Source organism: Vollenhovia emeryi, unplaced genomic scaffold, assembly GCF_000949405.1.
Source record: "Vollenhovia emeryi isolate VEMERY1.0 unplaced genomic scaffold, V.emery_V1.0 DF939188.1, whole genome shotgun sequence".
NCBI classification, from domain to species: Eukaryota; Metazoa; Arthropoda; class Insecta; order Hymenoptera; family Formicidae; genus Vollenhovia; species Vollenhovia emeryi.
Genome location: NW_011967178.1, coordinates 926,719 through 947,509, shown reverse-complemented (window position 1 = coordinate 947,509; position 20,791 = coordinate 926,719). Strand labels below are relative to the sequence as shown.

General features: G+C 40.9%; 1 protein-coding gene across 3 annotated transcripts in view; it reads right to left on the bottom strand.

The window, feature by feature from the left end:
- The window catches only part of LOC105562444 (cysteine-rich secretory protein 1-like), a 61,982-nt gene that overhangs the window by 15,193 nt on the left and 25,998 nt on the right, over positions 1–20,791 (bottom strand). For all 3 annotated transcript variants that reach the window (XM_012013291.1, XM_012013292.1, XM_012013293.1), the window contains 2 exons: positions 1,530–1,627; positions 317–453 (listed from right to left, as the gene is read on the bottom strand). In XM_012013291.1, coding sequence (XP_011868681.1) covers positions 317–453; positions 1,530–1,611 — 219 coding nt within the window. In that variant the 5' untranslated portion in view covers positions 1,612–1,627. The remainder of the gene's footprint in view (positions 1–316; positions 454–1,529; positions 1,628–20,791) is intronic.

Here is a 20,791-nt window from a genome sequence, read left to right as displayed (position 1 = left end):
TTGTACCAACTGAATATTTCTGGTTGCTATAACCGAATAGTTTTTTCCGTGTATAACACAGGATTTTGATTATATCTATGTCATTGTTGCATGATTTAATATTCCGAATAGAAACCAAAGACATGGTATATAAAATAAGCCAGCGCCACCGCGCACAATTGTGATGACAGACCTTCGACGAATACGGAATTGATTTTTCGAACTAGAAGTTTAATAGATAATCGTCATCCAATACTTTGAAGGCACTGGAAGGTCATTGAACTGTACGAAACGGGATTTCTCCCTTGTTAGACGGAAATGGGAATGGAGTTCTTACCATGACGAGCATGTTGGCGGCAGATGGCTTGACCTGCGTGCGAAAGTAATTGTGTGTGTCCACGATCTTTTGCCGTACCTTGCTGCTAGTGGTTCTTATTAAACTGACGGGGACTCTATCACCATATAGTCGTGGCGCTGAAAACAAAAAGAAAATATCTCCTTTCAATAACTGACATCTGTCACCAACGAAGGTTTGAGTTCGATAACTCTGCGACTACTCATTTCCCCTTTGCGAGGAGCAAAGGGAAGATCTTGTCCATACGCGAAAGTGAAGAGCAGAAGCGCATTTTGCTCTCGGCAAAATATGTCAATTAGAACGTCAAGAAATATGAGACTAAAGAAGGAGAAAAAAGAAGAATATAGGTTTCCATGTAACTGGAACGAAAGCTCGTGTGTTGTTTCATGATGTGCTTCCTGACTTCTCGTTTACTCGCGACGTGTCGCGAGGATTCTGATCAGTTCGGAAATTACGTTACCGAATGTGCTATTGAAAAATGGCAAGATTTTAAACGGATGCTATTCCCGCCACTACACGACACAATATCGTTTCAGTTGCTATTTCGATCACGTTTAATTAACTTTATTGTTGTTTCGCATAAACCGTCGCTTGGTAAAAACAAGATATTTTTTCCGCTTTTACCGCCCGGATTGTCAGGGGAATCGAAAACTTATCGTGAAACAATTTCAGACAGCAATATTGTGTGTATTTTTGAGCAATCATGGATCTCGTTCGGAATCGGCTTACCGTCGTTATGCGGAGAAACAAGCGACGGCGGTTTTCTTCAATCACGACGTGAAGTAATTCTCCGTAGCCTCGTCTCGATCAAAATCGACTTTCCGCCTGCTCGCGATGTATCGAGTAGCTTTCCGCGATCCTTTCGGGAACTACCATACAGGAATGTCCGTGATAGGATAACGGTGAAAACGGGAGCGTTTTGATCGAATATCTTTCCGGATAGTTACACGATGCGTTCTTTGATGTTCTCGTACACGAGAGCTTGAACCGTGGAACCTCACGAACTCCCGTTTCACAAATAGAGCATGCAGGATACGCAAAGGCGGCCGACAAGCGGTAATTTTAGTTAATAGAAGAACGAAAAGATAGAGACAAATGTTCTTCTCGTCGTATGAGCATCTTTAAAGCTGCTTATTTGAGGAATAATATTTCCCGCTACTCATAAAACTACGTATCAAAAGATGTTTGTACTTACTGGGCTTGCTCCTGTGGATTTTGCGTGGTACAGCAGCTGGCAGCGCCAGAGCCACTAAGACAATTACCCAAAGCCACTTCATTGTTTCCGTATATGAGCTGAAACATGAAATGCAGCCGTGTACATTCCAAGTTCTCGTTGCCAAGTTTATACAAGACATTGAAAAATTACATGTTCAGACTTTGAGATCGTATTGAATATTCAAAAGTGGGTTGAAAGTTTAAAACTGTAAGACATCTTTTCTTCGTGCATTACATTACGAGCAATTGATATTATGCAATTGGTCTTTTGCAAATTCGCCTTTGTCATTATCTGTTCGTTTTTTTTTTCACTTTACTCAAACCTAAACTTTACCTTTAATGTAACATTTAATTCCCAAGATAATCAATGTTGAAAATGACAAAAAAATATGAGGAAATGAGCTCTGCCTGGCGCATCGTTAAAGGAAAGTCGACTTTAAAACGACCGTAGAAATTGCAGACCAAGTTTCCTACGTAGTTTTATCTCCGTACATACAATTGTATTTCGATCAATCTTTTTCTCCCCGTTCTTGTTAGTCACTCGGTCGTCGAACTTTTCTAGCACAGCGTGCATGCACATGTGCGCAGCCTCAGTCGAGCGACATTTGCACCTGTGTGCGGCTCATTAATCACCATTCGCCTCGTCAACGGCAAATTTCATTATTTCACGCCCGCGAAACTGTGTCCATGGGCGTTATCAACCCCGCTATCAACCCTGACAACGCTGCCGCTATCATCAATAGCACGGCGCCCTTCGCGGTGGTAAACGTCAAAGGCAAATGGCACGTACGAAGACAGATTACGTTGAACGTTATTCGCGTTCACGCAATAGCTCACCAAGCGAACAAAATCCCTCGATTTTTTTGTTTCAATCGGCTCACTAGGCAACAATGAAATACTCTCAATGAGACTCGATAGTTTTTTCAATTCTCTCCAATCCCTTCGATTTAATCAAAGAATTTTAAAGCTGGGACTTTGTTCACTTTTATATTTGAGAAATATTGATAATTGGAATTCAGCATATACTAAATATTTTTATCACTTGGCATATATCAGTAAGGATCGATAGAAACTTTTAAATTGCATCTATCTATATTCTTGCATTCTATAATTGATCTACTTAAGCTGAGTGACTATTGTAATATAAAATTTGGATAATAAATATGGATTCTCCGATTATCCGAGATTAAATATAAAGATTGAATGTAGACATTTCCAAGTGTCCATTGCGATAAAATAGAAATTTTCTCAATTTATATCAGTGTCCATCCAATTACTCAAATCTTTAATGCACACTGTCGAGCAAGGAGAAATCATAGAAATGTATTATATCTGCATACAAAAATTATTATGTTCTCTTTAATACGAGGCTCTTTAGATGGCGAGACCAAAGCTCATCGTCTTCGTCTGTTCTATCTGCTGCGAAGACTTTGAGGACTTCGAAGTATCAAAGGAATGCAAAAAGGTTCGACCAAGCTGAACGACATCAAAGGCACATTTTGTTTCCTCAGTCCTGCGCACATTCCTATGTCCGCCACTTTTCATTTTCTCTTTTAGAATATCCGCCGTCTTCCGGACGAAAGATATTCCAATTCTCCCCCCTTCTAACGCCCCTTTTCTCTCTCGCAGACGGAGCGCATGCAAAATAGTTTAAGACAGATGATACATATGGATGCCTCTTGGCACGCTTCTCGAGTTGATTAGATTTTGATCACTCAATCTTGAAATCGACATAGGAAAACGTAAAGCATCCTCTTGTTCAATTTTGACGGCTTGCGACAAGAATTAATTACAAAAGTTTCTAAATTTTCTTTGATTAAACATTTTCATATTTTATTTTGCATTTAATCTGTTTTTAATATTTAATAAATGCTAATCTTATTTGACTTTAAAAGCTTAAAATTATATTATATCATTTTGCAATTTATATTTATTATTTCATCAATATTGTATCAAGAGATTTATTATACACCGAATATAAAAACGCAATTAACGATATAGGTACATATTTTAAGTATACAGTCCACGTATCGGATTTAATTGAATAAAGAGTGACTCTACGAATATCCAGTGGATTAATATCTAAAGTCCTCGGAAAGTACTCGCGGTTTCTCGGGACTCCGGAGGGGAAACGCTAATGCGAGCTCACCAAACATTTGGAACTTCGTACGGGCTGTTGCTATTTGCTTCGACATGTTAAGCACATGGCGTGCGGATGTCCGAGTCGTAATAACTATTCGCAATTTTGTTGGCCACGTTGGCCAGTTGCGCATATTTGAGGAACGGCAAAACAACACGAATGGTAGCAGAGTTTCTCCAATTCTCTCGGAATCTCTCGGAATCTCTCGGAAGCAGCGATCTTTTTGCAAGCGTCCGTGATCATTTTTATTACGACTGTCTTTAGCTTACAACGTCGCTTTATGAAGTTTTCCACCTTCCGTTTTTCAAATTCGCTCGTTTATATAAATTTTTTACTTTCGAGTTAACAAGTCTCGCTTAAAAATCTCAGACGTCTCCACCTGCCTACATTATCACGGAAACTGTATTTTCTGAATAGGTAGTGTAAGAGAAAAGAATTTTTTATTAGACAACTTTTTTACGCTCTATCGTTTTATGCTTGCAAGTGTACTTCGCATGTAAAAGTATACTGCGAAGTAAAAATTAGGATGTTATAAAAAGTACAAACACGTATGTACGAACTTATAATTAAAAGCATTACAACAATGTATAAATAAGTTAGATTTTACATTATATTTAAATATCAGAAACGCCAACATTTAAGACCCGTCTGCGTCTTGGCATTATTTCAAAATCGTACGTGACAGCATAAATTCACTCCTTTGTCGAAGCACACATGCGGTGCTCGTGGCTCGCCCCCCGAGGGTTAAAAGGATGCGATGGCGTCGTAGCACTACCACATTTATTGCACGTTTGATGTGCATCATAGTGTAGATAGATATAGTTTATTCTAATGCGAGCATGCGGTACGCCTTTATAGCGCAGCGCTAGTGGTAGAGGCGAAGTGAGGTCAGCCGTATCTGACCACAACCGTCGTTTCCACTGAAGCAATTCACTTAAAGTATGTTATAGCTTAATCTGCCCATACTCATTGTCAGTGCTCTTTCTTTTATCCTCTTAATATCTGTCTCACGACTTGTATAAATGTATTATCGAGTTAAACTATATAAAATATAATAAAGATGAATAATATAGACGTCATAGTATGAGAAGCCGAAATATCTAAAGTACTAAAAGTGCTGTTTCGCGTTAAAATTAGTTTCTCCGGGGTTTTTTCTACCACGACTCTGGTACTAATCTGCGATGGAAAATTAACGAGGCCGATCGAGTGCCACAAGGGATGATTCTTTTGTCAGTTGAGGTGGTTATTGCGAGTTTCATTACACACTCGGCGTTACATGGGGAATAAAGGGGCTGACGCTCCTTTCATCAAGAGTCAAAAGCAGCAGTTCGTCAATAATTCAGAGGAAATTTCAGACCGGGGATAAGCCCGACGGCAACCGCATTTAATTTGCGACAAAGTCCGTGGTCGACGAAGCACCGTGAGACGACGACGACGTGCGCGTGTTACCGCGTGAAACATGCAGCGCGTAATATCGGCCGCGTGTAAATTGCTCATAAATATTTTCACTTAATTTCGCAAATCAAGAGTCCGTCGCAGGGATAACAACGGCTCCGTCAAACCCCTCGGTAACGTCCCGTTTATAATTAAAATCATAATTGCGAAGTAGCCAGCCGACTGCGAGATGGTGTAACTTCTCGTTTTGGGACAACACTGGATTTAAGACCGTACAACGATTTATTGTACCGCGATAATTCTCTATATTTGTTCTGCAAACAAGAAACATTTATCATTGTAATACAATTTGAAACGCGATCAATGACGATATGCCAATTATTCACATTTGTTAATTAACGTAAATACGGAATCAATTTTCGCGCACTTTCAAACATATGCAAGTGACTGAATTAACGTGCATATTTGGAAACTTAAAGACAAACGCATCTGAGTGTGTTTTAAGAGAAATGAGTTTTAAAGTAAAAATATTTTTTATAAGAGAGAAATTATAATGAAAACTTTTTTTAAATTTATTAATGTAATTATGCCTGTGCAATCCGTAGAAATAGTTAGCGCCCTTTTTCTTTTTTTACTTAGTTTTCCTTCAGAGTTGCGATATGGTGACAATGTATTACAGCTGTAATGTGCTACGTAGAATTCATGGCGAATTATCTAAATGTTGATATAATACTATTATGTCATTTGCCTCCCTCGTTGCAGCAGCACAAAAGTCGAATTACAAGGCCGCGGACGACCTCTTTGACTCTCCGTCGTGGTCGGAAACGGGAAACTTTATCGATAGTTTCGCATTCCCCGCCATTAAACGCGGCTTTCGCATTCAACTGAATCCCGAAGTATCTCGCTAATGGGTACACCCGGGCTTTTGTGCGTTAAACTCCGAATGAATCGTCACCGCATTGCCGTCCCGACGTCGTTACTAACAAACGAAAGCATAAATCGACCGTTATTTCGCGGTGCACATGCACGCGCATTATATTTTTTAATAAAAAAAACATGGAAATAACATGTACGCAATACCGCTTGCAATTTGAGGCAGCAAAGCTACAAAGAGCCTCCGATTACGAAGTATCGTGTGTGGTGTGGCATATATTGAAATTTTATTCCGACAGTGAATATCGAAATTGCGGAACCATTTTTCATTTCGCGGATTATTTTTTTTCCGAAGGCTCGAGCGAAAGCAGTTTATTTTAAATGCGTTGCCCTGTTTGGGAAAACATCGTGAAAATATGATATGGAAATTATAATAAAACATTAAAAATATTATGCATGGAAAATACAAGTACATTTTAATAGTCGTCACGATAAACTTGTACAATATATACAATATTGAATTTCTTTTACAAATAATCGGTTTTTTTTCCATTACGTTTCCTATACAGGGTGTTATGTAATTCCCGCCTCACCTCTTATTTGCGGATAGAGCAGACTATACTAACAATAAGTCGAAAAGTCCTCTACCATTTTACAATTTTCGCAATAGTTGACGAGATATTAATTATTCAAAATCCCTGTTTTAGCCTGGCCTACTGCCCAATTCTAGCAACGCCAATCGCGGGGTGGCCGCATCTCGCCGCGCGTTTGAATTGGGCGGCAGGCCGGGCTAAGACAGCGATTATTAATAATTAATAACTCGTTAACCATTGCGATAATTGCAAAATGGTACAGGACTTTTCGACTCGGTCTAATCCGCTCTATCCGTAAGTAAGAGGTGAGGCGGGTATTACGTAACACCCTGTATAATAAGTTGCTGGATTTCCTATTTATAATAAATCCACAATTCGTTTAATTTGTAAATAAAGCATCCTTCGAACGTCAGTTTATGTCACGGACTGAGTCTGCGGTTTAAATCTTAGCGAAAATTTAGTTGGAAATTCGAGAGTACAGTTCTGCTATCGATCATATGCTGTGCCGGATATCATATATACCGTTTCATTTGGCATTATATTCGCGTATATTTTCCAACGATTTCCGACTTGGAAGTCAACGAAGTAAATTGCAAATTTCCATTGTGTCGCGGAACACGATGATCAAACAGCCGATGGTGCACGGGAGTGCTCGCTGGAAACGTTTTCTAGAAGTACTCTCTCGTGCATATTCATGGTGGTTGGCTGAACACTCGATCGATTGCCAATAGACACCGCGAGCCAATATGGAGGCTAATTCCGGACGCGAAAACGTTGGCCACGTGGGGATGGTCCGTGACCAAGAAGACGGATAAAATAAACTACAAGATAATGGAAATTGGACAAAATAGATTGTGTGTGGGCAAGCTACAGCGATAAATATCAAATGTATCGAGCAAAAGTGGCCATTCTACTCGTGCCACTCACACTTGCCGGATATGATGTCATACAATACATTAATAGTGGACGATAAATTATGAATTTACTATATTTAGTCTGTTAAGAAGTTTTCAATTCCTGAAATATTGACGTAACAGTCGCGATATAACGCGAGCTGAATGAATCGTAAATTGGAAAACTGAAGCTCGAGCAAAACGAACTAGAGTGGCGTTGTTACAAAATGAACGATTCGAATAAGTTTATACTTTTACAGTTTATGCGTTTCATCGCGATTTTGTTTGGAAAATTATGGATTTTTTATTAGAAATGGCCGAGTCGAAAGTAAATTTCAAACGGATTGTGACGATTTTTTTTTTACGGGCAATATGAATATGCAACGTTTCATTTTCCGTAATGTGACGCGAATACGTGCCGAGTGTACGGGCGATGATTTTTGCACGAGCTCGACGCGACACAATACACCCTCGCACTCAGGTGCAACATTTTCCCATTGCATAAAGTGGATACAGGCGGAAGTGCGACGCGAGCGTCTCCCAGTGACCAGCTTATGTATATGCATTGTGGTTGAATGCTCGTTTGACTGTCAATATCAATGTCAACCGACTATCCAAATTGTAACAGCCGGTCCTCCAACATTCAAGAGCAAGCAAACGGACATGTTATGACGGTACACATGTTGCTCCAAGGTTGACGATTTTGTATTCCCGTTCTAACGCGTATTTGCAATGCATATCGTCGAACCATTTCAGTCTCAATGATTTCAAATTGGCTTAGCGCGAAGTAAACAGCGTGTATTGTTGAGGTATTGATATTTTCAATTTTTAATTGCGCTCAGTGTACCACTTTGCAGGGTAACGCAATCGTGAACAAATTGTGGAGCAAAATAGTCCTCGAAAAATTAACATCACCATGAGGAGCTAAGAAATAATGAAATCTGTGTGTCTCGGGAATGCAAGGGAAAAGTTGCAGCTTTCATTGCAGTCACCAGTCCGCTTTTATTTTCTGCTTTTGCAATCACGAAGCAAATGAAAACTCGAAGCTTTCTCAACTGGAGATAAAGACGCGCCGATGCCAGTAAATATGTACGCGAACTTTCTAGGGTAAAAGGGGGTCGCAGGGCTAAGCTTTTCCCATCCTCTCGCGTCTCCGTCGAATTAATGGGCGCTCGCTACAGCGGGCGCATTTACTCGATATTTTACTCGTGCCCTAGCGCATTGGAAAAAGTTTAACGGCGACGTTTTTCCACGACGACAAAAAGGAGCGGCCATCAACGGTTGCTCCCTCTAACGCCGCCACCCTTCGTTGTCAGTCGCCTCGACAGCTCGTAGACCTCCAACCCTTTCTATAGCGAAAAATTCTCGCCACCTCAGTGGAGGGTGAAATCGGAACGATCGGTGGCCGCGCGAAAGGAGGACAATTTGCCTCATGATTGCAACCATCCGCCGTACTTATCCTTTATAGCTGCAAGAGTACACAGCTGTGACTATCCACGTGATTTTTAGGGAAGTACGATAGTCAAAACGCCGCGAATCTTTTTCTACGCAACTCTTTTACATAACGTCAGATGTTGAAACGTAAAAGTAAAAGTTTTTACGCTGCCACGCGAAAGTGCGAAGAAATGCATCTTTTTACGAACGAATCTTTACGAATATTCAAAGAATTTGTAATGCCGTATTTTAATTTGTGCTCGTCATTGCGACAGAATTTTGACTTAATTATAGAAATACTTGATGTCGATAATGACATAATTAGCAATGTTGAATACGAAATATGAAAAAAAGCGTAAAAGCGAAGGAATAATATTTGATTTAATTTTCGTTAAAATCAACTGCAGGCTCGTAATATATTCGGCACATTAATTTGGAGCAACGCGAACGGGGGTGTTGAAGACGCAAGAGAAATATCCGCGCCAGCTGACGATGCCGGCACTCGAATGGTGTTTCGTCGCTCGTGCACCGGTGTTGCACGGATACCCCGTAAGCCCCATATACAATCTCGAATCCCCCAGGTTCACCGCAACAGCGCGGTAAATGGCCTGAGGCATCGCTCGCCCCTGAACTGCGATCGGGAAAGGTAGAGAGAGTGAGAGAGAGGTCTCCGTGCAGAGCGAAATGTGTATGCAATGTCAAGATGTTTGAGCGGAATTCCCGCTTGCAAAATGGAATTATGTCGTATTTACAGCGGACGTCGCGTCTATCCCGTAATACAGTCCGACATAAGCTTGTCGTCGATCCCGTTAGAAGATAAAGCCAAAATTCTCGATTCAGATATTCCCGATACATCACGTGCGAACCGTGCACCTGTCTGACGCGCAGGTCCCTTCCCCTGCCCTTCGGAGGGCGAGAAGTCACGTTTGCCGACGAGAAACTAGCATCCCTCACAAAACCTCGCTCTGTGCGCGCATTGTAGCGTGTACCGGTGCAATTTGCCATTCAACCTAGAATCCGTGTTTGCCAAACAGTTCGTCCCGGGGTACGTGTGCGGCTGCACCTGCAGCCCCGAATTGGCGACGTGTGCGATTCCATCAGCGATCGGCAACATCCGGAAGATGCGCGGCATCGATGGGGGCTTCATCGTCGTTCTCGCGAGCGACTCGTGCCGCTCGTCCTGCGAGCTCAAATGGGGAACCGATCGTAGATCGAGTGGAAAGAAGTCAACAATCCGTCCGCGTAATTGGGTAACTCGAGTGCGCCCACGTGGAACGGAGTCCGCGTCCGATACGCTGATCGTTGCACTCATGGATATACTCGGTAATGTCTAGGATGAGTATCAAGGACTCTGAAATTTTTGCATGTTGTATGTAGAGCCGAAGTTTCTCGGACTTGAGAGAGATTCTGGGATCCTGGAATCCCCAAGTTTGCAATCTGAGATCTTAGATAGGGTAGCCAGATTTCTTTTTTTTCCGTGAGATTAGACCGACAGGGAAGAGAATTGCAACATTTGACACGAAAGAAGAACGAACCTGGGAAACCAACTAGTGGAGTTGCTTTCAAGCTTTTTTTTGTCAAAATGATAAATGCGATGTCGTATCGATTTATTATTAATTGTTCTCTAAAGTGTGTCATATAAAATACAGGCGTCTTTTGTACAGAAATGAAATTAAGTTATGGTACAATGAAACGGCAATCAATAATGATATGTGAAATGATATATTGAATAAATAAGATGCAGATGAAAGGCGAAAGACATAAAAATTTTTAGTCATAGATTGCAAACACAAAATCTAACAAAACACTCGAACAACGTTTGCGTAGAGATTCAATATATTTGTGAAGTTATAATAATTGTACAAACAAATTATAAGAAGAAAAGAAAAGTGTCCCCCTTTCGATACTTTTTCGACGGCGAGGTATTGTATTAAAAGAGATGTCGGTTTTATCAGTCATCGGATATTCTTCCAACATAATTGTATTTCTCTAAGGATATAAGGTCGGGTGATTGATATCATGTCGAATCGATCGGTCTCTTATTTCCAATTTCCAGGCGAAGTGCTGCGAATCCATCGCAAAAGCCTCCATACACTCTTTTTCATTCAATAATTTCACCCGAACAGACTCTATACAAGTTGACCTTAATCCTAAATCCTGGGGAACACTCATTCGCTTTTCGAAACTGTCGAAAAAAAAGCATGTATGTAGCCCAATAGCCAAGTGCTCCAAAAAAATGGCATCATATACACATAAGAGCGCCGGAGATGAAGTTTCGGGCGTGTAATGCAAGTCACTTCGATGGGTATCTCATCGAGAAAGCAACAGCCCTCGTAACTGTAAATGAGTCGAATCGAGCAAGCGAGGGAGCCGAAGGGGGTGGGAGGCGAGGGAGTAGAGTTTGTAAAAGAAGGAAAAATAGCGGAGAAAGTTTTAAGTAGTTTCCGAAGTTTTGCAATCGATACTGTCACCAGCAACGGCCGGATAAATTCACCTCGAATCGTTTTCGTAAACTCGAGTCCGTCCGCGATTTATCGGGATCGCTCGCAACAACAGTACCGATAGGCTATCGAATTAGCTCGACGACTTCCGGAAACATCGAAAGTCTCCGTTCTCTTTAACAGGATCAGAGCCGGGACAAGAGGAGGGAATTCTAGCGCAAGATATAGCTGAATGGTTGTCTTGATGTCTGTTTGTACAGCTTTAAATCTCACGTCGAGTAAATACCATTTGGAATCGCGCTTGGCGCAGAAGGAAATAAAGATATAACAGGAAACAATTAACAATGCCGATCGTCAAATTAATATTGATACTTCAATATCGAAATAGTCGGCAGGTCCATTAATACGTTTGCCAATATCTGATGTTTAAAGAAAACGCGCGGCACGCCGGGTCGCCGTGCACGTGTTGTAAACGTGGAAAGGGATATAACATGCGCGATAGTAGCGTGTGATATAAATTTAAAAAAAAACCGTGGTAAACCAATCGCGAAACAGTGTCCCGCGATTTTCTTCGCGTGGTGGCCGCGGGCCAAATTTTCCAATTTCGTCCCTTAATCGAGCGTCGGGCGCGAGCATCGTTTATTCCGGTATTTATTCGTCAATATCGCACGGGCCGCGTATATCGCGTGCCCGTATTGCACCCAAGAGATTAAAATTGCGATGTATTACTCCGACCGAAACGGGCTTGCACCGCGACCCGCGAATGCATCCCGCGTTTCGAATGTTGGCGCTGCCTTCCATCCGCGCCACCGTTGTGATTTATGGCCCGCGTAATGCGAATCGCAAATTCACCTCGGTACCAAGACTATACGACGGAACGGTTTGTCTGCGAGCATAAACATATTTTGAAAATTTTATTCCGGCAAAATGTGCTCGGCAAGTTTTCCCTCGCATACACGTCAGCCCCCGTCGATGTGACATCAATTTGACATCTCTCGTTAATTGTGCACCCACAGAAAAAATTTCCGGATCCATTGCTATTACACTTTAATGTATCATAAAATAGAATCGACATAGCGTCAATCATATTATAGCGAAGAAAAATCAAATCGTTTGTCGATTATATAATTATATTAAAAATGCTACATTTTAGCATTTTTCTGATGCTACATTTCATTAAATATAACTGCAAAATCGTTTATCGATTTGAATATGTGAATTTGCTGACGATAATAATTCCACTTGTAAGAAAACTGCATTATGTCTGAAAAAAGAAATCGGGGCGCAGAATAAATATGGAAAGATACGGTATATAAATTGACATTTTTAAATATGAGATTTACAAATTGAGCTACCTACATCTTGCCTTGTGACCCACATTGGCGTTTTCTCATATGTTGTTAGCAATAGTTAGTTTTTGGAAAATATAAATATCGGCATGTTTCATTGTCATTGAAAAGGGTTTAAAAATTGTAAAGGGAAATAGTTTTCGAAAATATAAATATCGACATGTTTAATTTGAAGTCAGACATTTCGGTTACTAGGTAACCGAAAGAGATAGCCGAAACGTCAGACTTCAAATTAAATATGTCGGTTACTAGGTAACCAAAAAAGATAACCGAAATGTCTGACTTCAAATTAAACATGTCGATATTTATATTTTTAAAAACTAACTATTGTGTTATGTTTCTTTCCATCTTACTACAAACACTTTGTCAAATATCGTGTTATTCGTCATATGCTCCTATCACCCTTATCACAATTAATGATTTTTTTTCTTAACGGAGCCTTTAATTATTATAGCTTGATATCTCTTTCTCTCTTCTCATTGAGATTTTTTTTCTAACGCGGGATAATTACTTGAGAGTTTTATCATCGAGCGGAAAAAGTTTTTTGGATCGAAATTGAAATTTTAGTCCAGTGAATGTAGATTGTACAGCAGTATGTTTGATATAGTCAAGTCAATATTTTCGCGCGATCTAAATGTTGTACGATGTTGATCTTCCACGATATCAAAGATTAACTAGGGAATTTCACTTTGCGCGGAATTTCGTCGATACAAACTTGAAACTATTTCTAATATTAAAAAGTGATCACCTGGTGACTTTTTCAGCATGTGGGAAAAATTATTTCGGGCAGATTGAAATTTTAATACGGTTTTTATATCACACATTTTAGGGTGGTATATTTTAAACTACACATATTTGAAAACTGAATCTTTCACAACCCAAACAAGTTACCTAATGAGTTTCCCTTCATACACAGAAAGTTTCGGGTCAGCTGGAATTTTAATCGAACATTTACATTAAATATTTGAATGGTCCATTTTGGGAAAAACTCTTTTTCCAGATTTGAGTTTTTCATCACGAGTGAAAGTTATCTAGCAAAATTTATACGGCGAACGAAAGTTTCTGCAGTCTGATACGTATTTTAGGCAAGCCACATTTGCATTGAACTAGGTGGTCTTGTACCGACAAAATCTTCCCTTAGGTCCGGACCTTTACAACCGGAAAACCTTTGTCATTCACAAAAGTTTTACGGGGCTGAATTAAAATCTGTTTTTATCCCGGCCATATTTTTCATCTGCTTTTATACAATGCCGTAGTTACGAAAAGCTTTTTCTTTCTAGTTTTAATAATATAACACGTTTATAGTTTTGCGCTATTAAACGTATTTTACTACGATGCACATTTTATATGTACGTAGATTCGTAAAAAAACAACTTTATTACAAAACTCTCTGGGATAAATATGCACATGAAAACCCGCGCTTAATATTTCTAATAACTAGGCTAATATTTAACAAACTTCTAATATAAAAGTTTGTATCTCTTTTTAATTTTTTTCTACACCGAAAACAGACACGCGATAAACTTTCAATGCACGTTTTGTCCGCATAATAGCTGTTTTTACGTTTTGTTTAATTTTAAATTAACAGATGTGTCTTGCTATAATCGAATCAATGGTATGTGCTTTTAAGAGCAAGAATACCCTGCGACAGATGCACCAGAGACGATCGCTGGTCTCTGTTTGTCACAAATCTAGCTAGACTGTAGATTCTGATTTATTTGCAAACCGGCAGTAACGCCCAAGGGTTGCTCGAATGGACACAAAGGGACAATATTATACGCTACACTATCGTAGTGTACACGAGTTAGCCATTTTTGCAGTACACACTGCACGGAGGTTTTATTTCTGCTCTATTTTATGTAGCTCGGGGGAGATTTTTTCGTTTGCTTAAGATTTATGTACCAGTTTTTACCATGCATTTTACAAGTTCTCGATTTTAATGCAATTTACCTGAATAGACTTAACGCAGTTAGTCGTATTTTTTACTTGAATCTTCGTTGTGAAGAAAGTTGCAAGCATGTCGAAAATGATGCGCAATTGAGTTTGTTTTACCGCAGATTTTCGCTAAAAATCTGCGACTAATGGGACACGAGGGTGAATTTAGAAGTTTGGCGCATAACACAGAACATTGTAGAGTAATTCTCTATGAGAAATTCGACGCGACGAATGGAGAGTTTCGGAGTGTTTCATAATTTCGCGGATAAAGGGTGAAACTATCCATTGCATTTGCATGCCGTCGCGGCGCGGTTACATTCTTTCGTAATTAAATAAAACCGTTCCCGGGTACGCAAGAATTTCGATACTTGACGTCACGAAAATGACCAAAAAAAAGGGAGAGATACGCGGCGGCGCTAAAGCGGCACGAGATTCACCAACTTCACCGGTACGTTGTTTTTAATTTGTCCTAATTAACGCGCAATTAGGCGCTGCGTCACGTAAGCTGTCGCGGCGCAAGTCGACGAGCGGGGTGGCTTATCCGGAAATTGCTTTCTCAGCTGTGCATTGTAAGCACGATTCCTCCATACACCTTTTTTTTTTTAATTAAAACTACCCGCCCGCCTGCATACCGCAATCGTCGTAGCATTAAGGGGATATTTCTATCCCTTTTCCGAAGCGGCTCGAAAAGTCGGAAACGGCCGCGTCGAAGCGTTCTCGCAGCGCGTGCAATGGGAGAGTACGCCGACCATTATTTCACTTTAAATCCAACAGGATTTTCCATTTTTCCCGACGGCGCTAGCCACCTAACGCGCACTCTGTTCTCGGCTATCTCCCGGAGACTGGAAGTTATTACTGCTCGGAGCGTGCTTTATTTCCATTATTATTTGCTCGGCGGGTTTTCGAGCACGAGCAAGGTGCCCGACGTCGTTCGAAAGCTCATTATAATAATATCGGCCTAGCATTTGCATTGAAAATGACAATTTGCATTCACACCGCCCGCGCCGTGTCGCCAGGGTGGACAAGCTACACCCTTTGTCCACCCTTGGTGTCCCGCACCACTTTGCATTATTCTTTAACCCGGGAATAACACGGCGAGGCTCTCCAGCGAAATTATTTGCTTGTTGCGTAACGATTATCATTAACTGGTCTCTCGTTCGCTCCAAAATGTGATGTTGCTAAAGGAGAGACGTGTTTTAAAATGCCATACAAATAGCTATTATGTAAAGTATTGCGAACTACGTTCACTAGTATTATCTGCATGATAACAAGCTTCGTGTAATAACGCTCAGCCGTGCCTTGTCAGGTTTTACCTCCGGTATTCATCGGTTCGCTAGTCGGTTCGCTATCTGCCATTTGCGATGGCGTTTAGAAAAGCCGCGTCTTGGAAGCGAGCTACGGCACGTTCCAGCTTCGTTTCAGAGCGACGACGTGATTTTTCGCGACGCGACCGTTCACGGATTACTGCAATCCGGTACGCGTAACTTTTCCGTCGTCACGGAATTAATGCACCCGGCGACAGCTGCTTTGACAGTCGTTATTGAAATTCCATCGATAGTGAGAAAATTTTAATAACATCTCCGTCGTTTCTGCAGAGCGACGGAGAAGCCGGAAATAAGAAAGCAGGCTGTAGGTGAAGATTAGATCCAGAGGGTGTAGATGAAGAAATACACGATTTGGCACGTATACGTTTGCGTAAACGTTCTTTTCGCCGATAAAACACGTATTTATCAAATGTTTTCTTTTATTTCTGTATCCTTGAAAAATATTGAAAATAAATAAGAACGTAAAAGATGCGTAACGTACGGCAGTTCTCCTTGAAATAACTTGGCTTCCTCTAAGAAGAAAGGAAATTATCAGAATTGTACATTTTTCTTATAATGTAACTGCTTCTATTTTTATGCGTACAGTTTGGCGAGACGGTGACAGGAATAAACTGTCGCTACGAACAATTCTAATTACGACGCCCTTAAGAGGGAAATCGCGCAGCTCCCGCAAGTAGAGGCGCCGCGCCGCTGATTGCGGAATTAATTGTTCCCCTCAGGAATTTGATCGGCAATAATTAAATCTCGCGCGCTGTTTACACACTTTCTGGGGCAGAACGCACATTTTTCTAACGCGGGACGCCGCCCACCCGCCTCCTTTATTTCGTTCTGCGTAAGCGATTCGCCATTCGTTGCACGGCTAATGACTTCTCGACCGTCGAGTAAATCACATTCGCACAAAATGAGAAAAATGCACCTACGTAAAATACACAGGCGGCATTATAAATCTTTGGTTTCGCAGTTCCTTCATTCCACGGATCCTTGGTTCCTGTAGTCCTCGCTTTCATAAATCTTGGGAACATCGTGGAACTATGTTTCAGGAATTCTTAATTCCACGGTATCCTGATTTCACAAATTCTCAGTCGCTCACAAATCAATATATATACCTCCGTGAATTTTTTATTACGTACGCAGAGATTCCGGAAACGAGAGAAATCTTGGAAATTTATTCAAATATAAGAGAGGTTTCCTCTTTAACGAATCCTTCGACGAATCGCGAGGTAAAAAGACTCTCTTTTTCCCTTCCGTTCTCTTCTCCTTCACCGACAACGATTGGTCGAATGCAAGGTTCTTAATTAACGGTTTACGACGCGCGTAACTCGCGGACGGGGTGCGAACAGTGCGTGAGAGAATCGAGACAGGTCGTCAAGTATCGCACATACTTGGAAGAATCCCGCAATCGTTGCGAGTGATAGCACCCGGTCGTCTCCCTATTCAGCTCGCACGAGCGAACCGGGACTTCTTTGGATCGGCGACATCTACCTTTCACGAGAATGGAGCGGCGAGATGGGATGAGCTTTGAACTCTTATCAAAAGTGCATTTCAGCGCGAGCGACGAACGGGAATGCCCGGAGTTTTGAATGCAACGCGGCAACCGACAATGAGATTACAATGGAGCCTCGTGGCTCGCGACATATTCAAAGTGTCGCATTTATAACAACAAGCTTATCAGTACACAACCCCCGTACAGTTTTCGGACGAATAATATAGAAGACAACCTAGGGAGGGGAGTCGTACGGTGATTTTCACGCGAGAGATAACGTGAGTTTTATTGTCGCGGAAAATCGGGCAAGTTAAACGTTTGAAAAACGTGATAGAAGTCAAGATTACAAATATCTCTCTTTTATCCTATTCGAACGCCCCCTACATATACACACAAATAAAGCGTGTCTCTATTGAACGAAGAATCGATGGCTTCTTTTTCTTATGAGAAAAATACTTATATCGGAAAGTGATGTATATTTCCCCAAGTGACACTGATATTAGTAAAATTAAGCTTTATTACTTTTTAAATTATATTCAAGTTTAATTAAAATTCTCTCCACGTAACTTAAAGCTAGTCCATATAAATTATGTAAGTCTCGAAAGCAAAAGAAAATAATTGAGAAGCAGTAGACAGGCAATATAAACTATATAATATCTTTCTGATAACAATAAATCTTCTTTGATCGCGTATTAAGTCGAACTTAATCATGTTTAATTAACAAATAATATCTGACAGATAATAATATACACATAATCATTTTACGAGGGCACGGGTACTCATGTTGCGGAGTTTATATATGCGTGTCTAATACACACATACAATATAACCGGAGGGTTAAACAGACAAGCTGCTTCCAGCCTCATCGTCGACTAAGTGCTATTGTTCTTCCCGCATGATCCTAAACGAGCTGCCCATTGTCTAGCCTGAATTTGGTAAATTAACGCCGGCGTTTGCGGTTATCCGACTACGTAAACACAAACCGAGAAGAAGCATTAGAACACAATGGAGAAGTGGATGCAGGCTGCATCAGATAGATATAGCTACAGTAATTATTTGTTACCTCGAAATTCTTCGATTCTTCAATTTGGAGCTGATTTTCCTTTGCGGAATCATTTTGTATCATTTTTCTCATTGCGTTTGATAATTTCGGATTTTTATATATAAACCGGCTAAGTATCAAATAAAAAAATTGAGATAAAATCTGCTCGCAATTAACCGAAAAATATCACGGACCCTGTGATGCAGAGTCTACGTCGAATTTTTATCAAAGAGACCGACGAGGCGTGAAGGTTTCTGAGGCGTCATAAGAGAGGGTGAAGTCGAAAAGTTTGGGAACTTCTATCTCGGAGATGAACCAACCCATGCAAATGCCTCTAGATGGTAGCGTCTCGATTCTTTTCTCCGACAAGCAAAATCCTGTCGTAACTTGCCACCTTGTGAAAGCAGGAACAGATTAGTTTTCATCAAATGACCGTCTTCTCCCGGGACCAAACTTTTCGTTTTCCCTCTTTCTGTCTCTTTCGGGCGATCGCGACGGTCTTCCAGCCGTGGCCGAGGGACCACCGATTCGCAGTTTCGGCACGTCGGTCGGCCGCGACGTTGGTCCAGCCAGCCAGCTAACCCAGGCCAGGAAATCCCGACGCTCGGTTCTTCAGCGGTGCCGCGAGAGTGCCGCGAGACGCGTCGGCGGAAGAACGGTATCCGGGGGAGCCGACCGGGCATGAAGCGCGCTCTGATTGCACAAAGAGGTAGTGAAAAGGGAACGCGATTGATTGCCACGATTGTGGCTTCGGGATCCTCCTCCTCGATTTACCTCAGAAACACAATGCACCATCCTCTGATACGATACGACTTATTTCACCGTGTTTGCCTTCTCGCGGAAAGCCTCGGTGAGGGTCTCAACGACCGCGAGTTGTCGAAAGTTCGTTAACTGCCTTGTCTTGTAGACTAGCACAATTACGCTGGTATCCAGAATATTCATCGCACGGTCTATTTAAGCATAGAAATATCTTTATATTCCTTGGGTTTCGAGCGATCAGATATTCGATAGTTCACGTGTCACGTGTAATACGTTAAATATAGTTGCCGCGAGAATTGAATCGTCGATTTCTTGAGCATTAGATTATGTACTTCACATGGAGCGCTTCCTGAAGGATAATTTTATTTACTAATCAGCCAGAAATAAAGACATCGGATATTAAGTATTGGAAAATCTTTATTGCACGTGATTTGATAAATGTACGAAATGTTGAAATTAATCTCAATGTTAATATAATAAATACGTTATATCCCTTCATTATTGTAACGTCATCCACACAGTCCAACACGGTTCCAAGTAGGACTGGTGATTTCCTTCGAAGATTCGAAGCTTCGAAGCTCGAAATTAACTTCGAAATCTTCAAAGCTTCGAATATTCGAATCTTCGAAGTTCGGAGTTAACTTCGAAGCTTCGAAGCTTCGAAAAATTTATTCGTGCGAGTGGCGAATTTATTCAAAGAACATTAAAGATACTTCATTGATTTACTTGACCATTTTTGAAGATTTAATTACGCGATCTTAAAGAAATATGTAATATACATTGTAACTATCCCTTTTTCATACTGAAGACGATCCAATAAGAACCGAAACGTATATATGCATTTACAATTAAGTAATTTTATTGGACATTACAACCTTGTTTAGGCTCTAAGTCTCTTTTTTTATTACTTGATTTTATTATATGAGCCATTGTTATTTATAAATACGTATAATAGCACAAGTAACGTACGTTATGCGAATCAAAAAAGATCTAACATTATATGTTAACCGTTCGGGTCTCGTCTGTGCATTATGTTACCGATGTATCTAGGGAATATCCGAAAAAAAAACTGTAGGAATATCAATGATTCAGATATCATCACGCGCGAGAACGGACGTAATTAGCAGTTTATTCACGCAGGGAGCGATTTATAAGCAGCATCTGAGAATTGCGGAATCCGTTGCGATTACGCCGGGACGACGGGAAAGAAGTAATCAGATTGATTGCCACGATTGCAGTAGTGCTCGAGCGCCGTCTCCCGCTATCGAAGAATACAATTGGCTTGAGTGCTCTCGGCTTGAGAAATCAGGTCAGATAAGTGCAGCCAATCATTAAGCGGATCCATGAAGTCCCGTCGGATTGTTGTTATCTCTATTCTTGTCGATTCGTCGTTATCGTTGCGCTGGGCTGATCACTGGATACTTCGGGAGTGATTTTAGGTGACGGTCTTATCGCGTTTCTCCCTTCTCTCCCTTCCTGTCCTTTTTTTCTGTATCGTCAGTTGGGTCAAGAGTACTGCAATGTTTTCGAGAGCATACGCGCGAATAGGGTCGAAATGATAGGAAGAAGAATATTAATCT